The sequence below is a fragment of the Sphaeroforma arctica genome, assembly GCF_001186125.1.
Source record: "Sphaeroforma arctica JP610 unplaced genomic scaffold supercont1.4581, whole genome shotgun sequence".
NCBI classification, from domain to species: Eukaryota; class Ichthyosporea; order Ichthyophonida; genus Sphaeroforma; species Sphaeroforma arctica.
The window spans coordinates 1-2,382 of NW_014035977.1; the positions used below are offsets into that span (position 1 = coordinate 1).

General features: G+C 35.0%; 1 protein-coding gene across 1 annotated transcript; it reads left to right on the forward strand.

The window, feature by feature from the left end:
* Window positions 1-107: 107 nt before the first annotated feature.
* On the forward strand, window positions 108-2,121 carry SARC_14401 (hypothetical protein; the record flags this gene model as incomplete). The annotated part of the gene is made up of 3 exons (XM_014291465.1): window positions 108-223; window positions 1,389-1,459; window positions 1,986-2,121. Coding segments are annotated over 3 exons (323 nt in total), but the record flags the coding sequence as incomplete, so codon positions are not given.
* Between the last annotated feature and the right edge of the window lie 261 nt (window positions 2,122-2,382).

Genomic DNA, 2,382 nt, shown 5'->3' on the forward strand with positions numbered 1-2,382 from the left:
CACTCTGCATATCAATCTTATTTATATACTCCTTTATCTTTAATCATTACCCTTCTGCTTGCACCACTCCTCATACCCACCTCTTTCCTCTCCCACTTCTCCTGACAGGCACAATGAGAAGGCAGCCACCCGCATTGATCTGCTGCAAGACTACGTGTGCTTCGTCCTCTACCACGGCGAGCAACCTTTGGCCGAGATCAGCTTCCCATTCAAGTCACTCTACGTAAGGTTTAGTGTTTAGGGTTCAGGGTTCAGGGTTTTTGTATACGTAACCACTTAATGTACTCACTCTATCTAAGTACATTTGAATGTGTTCACTCTATGTGTGTACACGTATGTGTGTTTGTGTGCTGACGAATGAGTTGGTATTTCTGGGTCATTTTGAGTCCTCTTCTGTATAGTCGTGGTGCGTATGTGCGTGTGCACGGACCGAGCGGACACTCACATACACAGACAGATAAACTATACACGGCCTTTTCAACTGCCACTTGAGCATATGTATTTATCATAGAGTGTGTTATATATGAATGCGAATGTTTTTAACACATTAGAGAATGTGTTATATATATATATATATATATATATATATATGAGTGTTATAATCGTATCATAGAATGGTTTATATATATATGTGTGTGTGTTATAAGCGTATCATAGAGTGTGATATATATTTACGCGAGTGTTATAATCGTATCATATAATGGTTTATTTATATATATGTGAGTGTTATAGTCGTATCATAGTGTGTTATATATGAATGTGAGTGTTATATATGAATGTGAGTGTTATATATGAATGTGAGTGTTATACACTTATCATAGAATGGTTTATTTGTATATATGTGAGTGTTACCATCATATCATAGAATGGGTTATATATATATATACGAGTGTTATAATCATGTCATAGTGTGTTATATATTTATGTGAGTGTTATAATCATGTCATAGTGTGTTATATATTTATGTGAGTGTTATAATCATATCGTAGAATTGGTTATATATTTATTTGAGTTATAATCATAGCATAGAATTGGTTATATATTTATTTGAGTTATAATCATATCATAGAATTGGATATATATATATATACGTGAGTGTTATAATCATATCATAGAATGGGTTATATGGTATGTGAGTGTTATAATCATATCATAGAGTGTGTTATATATGTATGTGAGTGTTATACACTTCTCATGGTGTAATATAAATTTGTTATATTATATCACACACTGATCATGTAATACATAACAGTATCTATTATATTATATAAAACACTCACCATAACACCCACACTGTGTTTTATATTATTTAACACACTCATCATAAAACACGCCCTCTCAAATACTCACAGTTATATTATATAACACACTTATCATAACACTCACAGCAAGTGCAACCAGATCTAACGTGGTACACCATGTCGAAGTCTGTCGAAACACATATGAACTTACTGAGAAGGTATGTCACTGTAATGGTGTGAATGTATATATATGTGTGTGTGCATGTCTAGATGTGTATATGTGTATGCATGTATGTATATATGTGTTTGTATGTATATGTAGATGTGTCTGTATGCATATATATATATATATATATATATATATGTGTGTGTGTATGTAGGTGTTGATTCATGTATGTCTATGTGTGTGTATTTAGGTATGTAAATATGTATGTATGTATGTATGTATATGTACGTGTATGTATAGGTATCTCTACGTGTGTATATATGAAACACATGATCTTCCTGGGTATAAAGGCCTTGGGTTTCAGTATACAGAGAAACCTATTTTTTTTTCATCGCATACCACAAGTATGTGGTTGGCACCTCGGCACTTGATCTGTTTTAAGTTTCAGGGTTCTAGAGTTTTATATTTCTTGGGTTATAACCTTAGACCACCCTAACCCTATGAGTCGTCTCATGATATCATATAGCACCACTTGGTAGCTTTCTGGACCGTTGACTTTAGTACCGAACTTCTCTCAGGGCTGAGCGGAAAGCCCAAAGTAAACTGAGCTCTGACTTCTGGGAGGGCACGCGAGACTTGGAAGACGATGGCATGGGCCGTGTACGCAAGTTCGTATCGCTGCGAGTGATATTTTTGGTCCTGATATTTTTACAGGTAAGGGATTGGGGTGATATATGAGTTTAGGTTATATAGAAGGCCTAGAGTTAGGCACCTGTTTACAACAGTTTTGGGTCAGATATGTCCGGATTTTTGAGAATGTTTTGTCCTTTGGTGTGTGGGTGGTTGTGTCCGGGTAGTCGTATTGGGTGATTATAATCTACTGTACGTCGAGCGACTGGATGTACTATCTCTGCAAACACACGTATATATATATATATATATATTTATATATATTATACACACTCGCATATACAT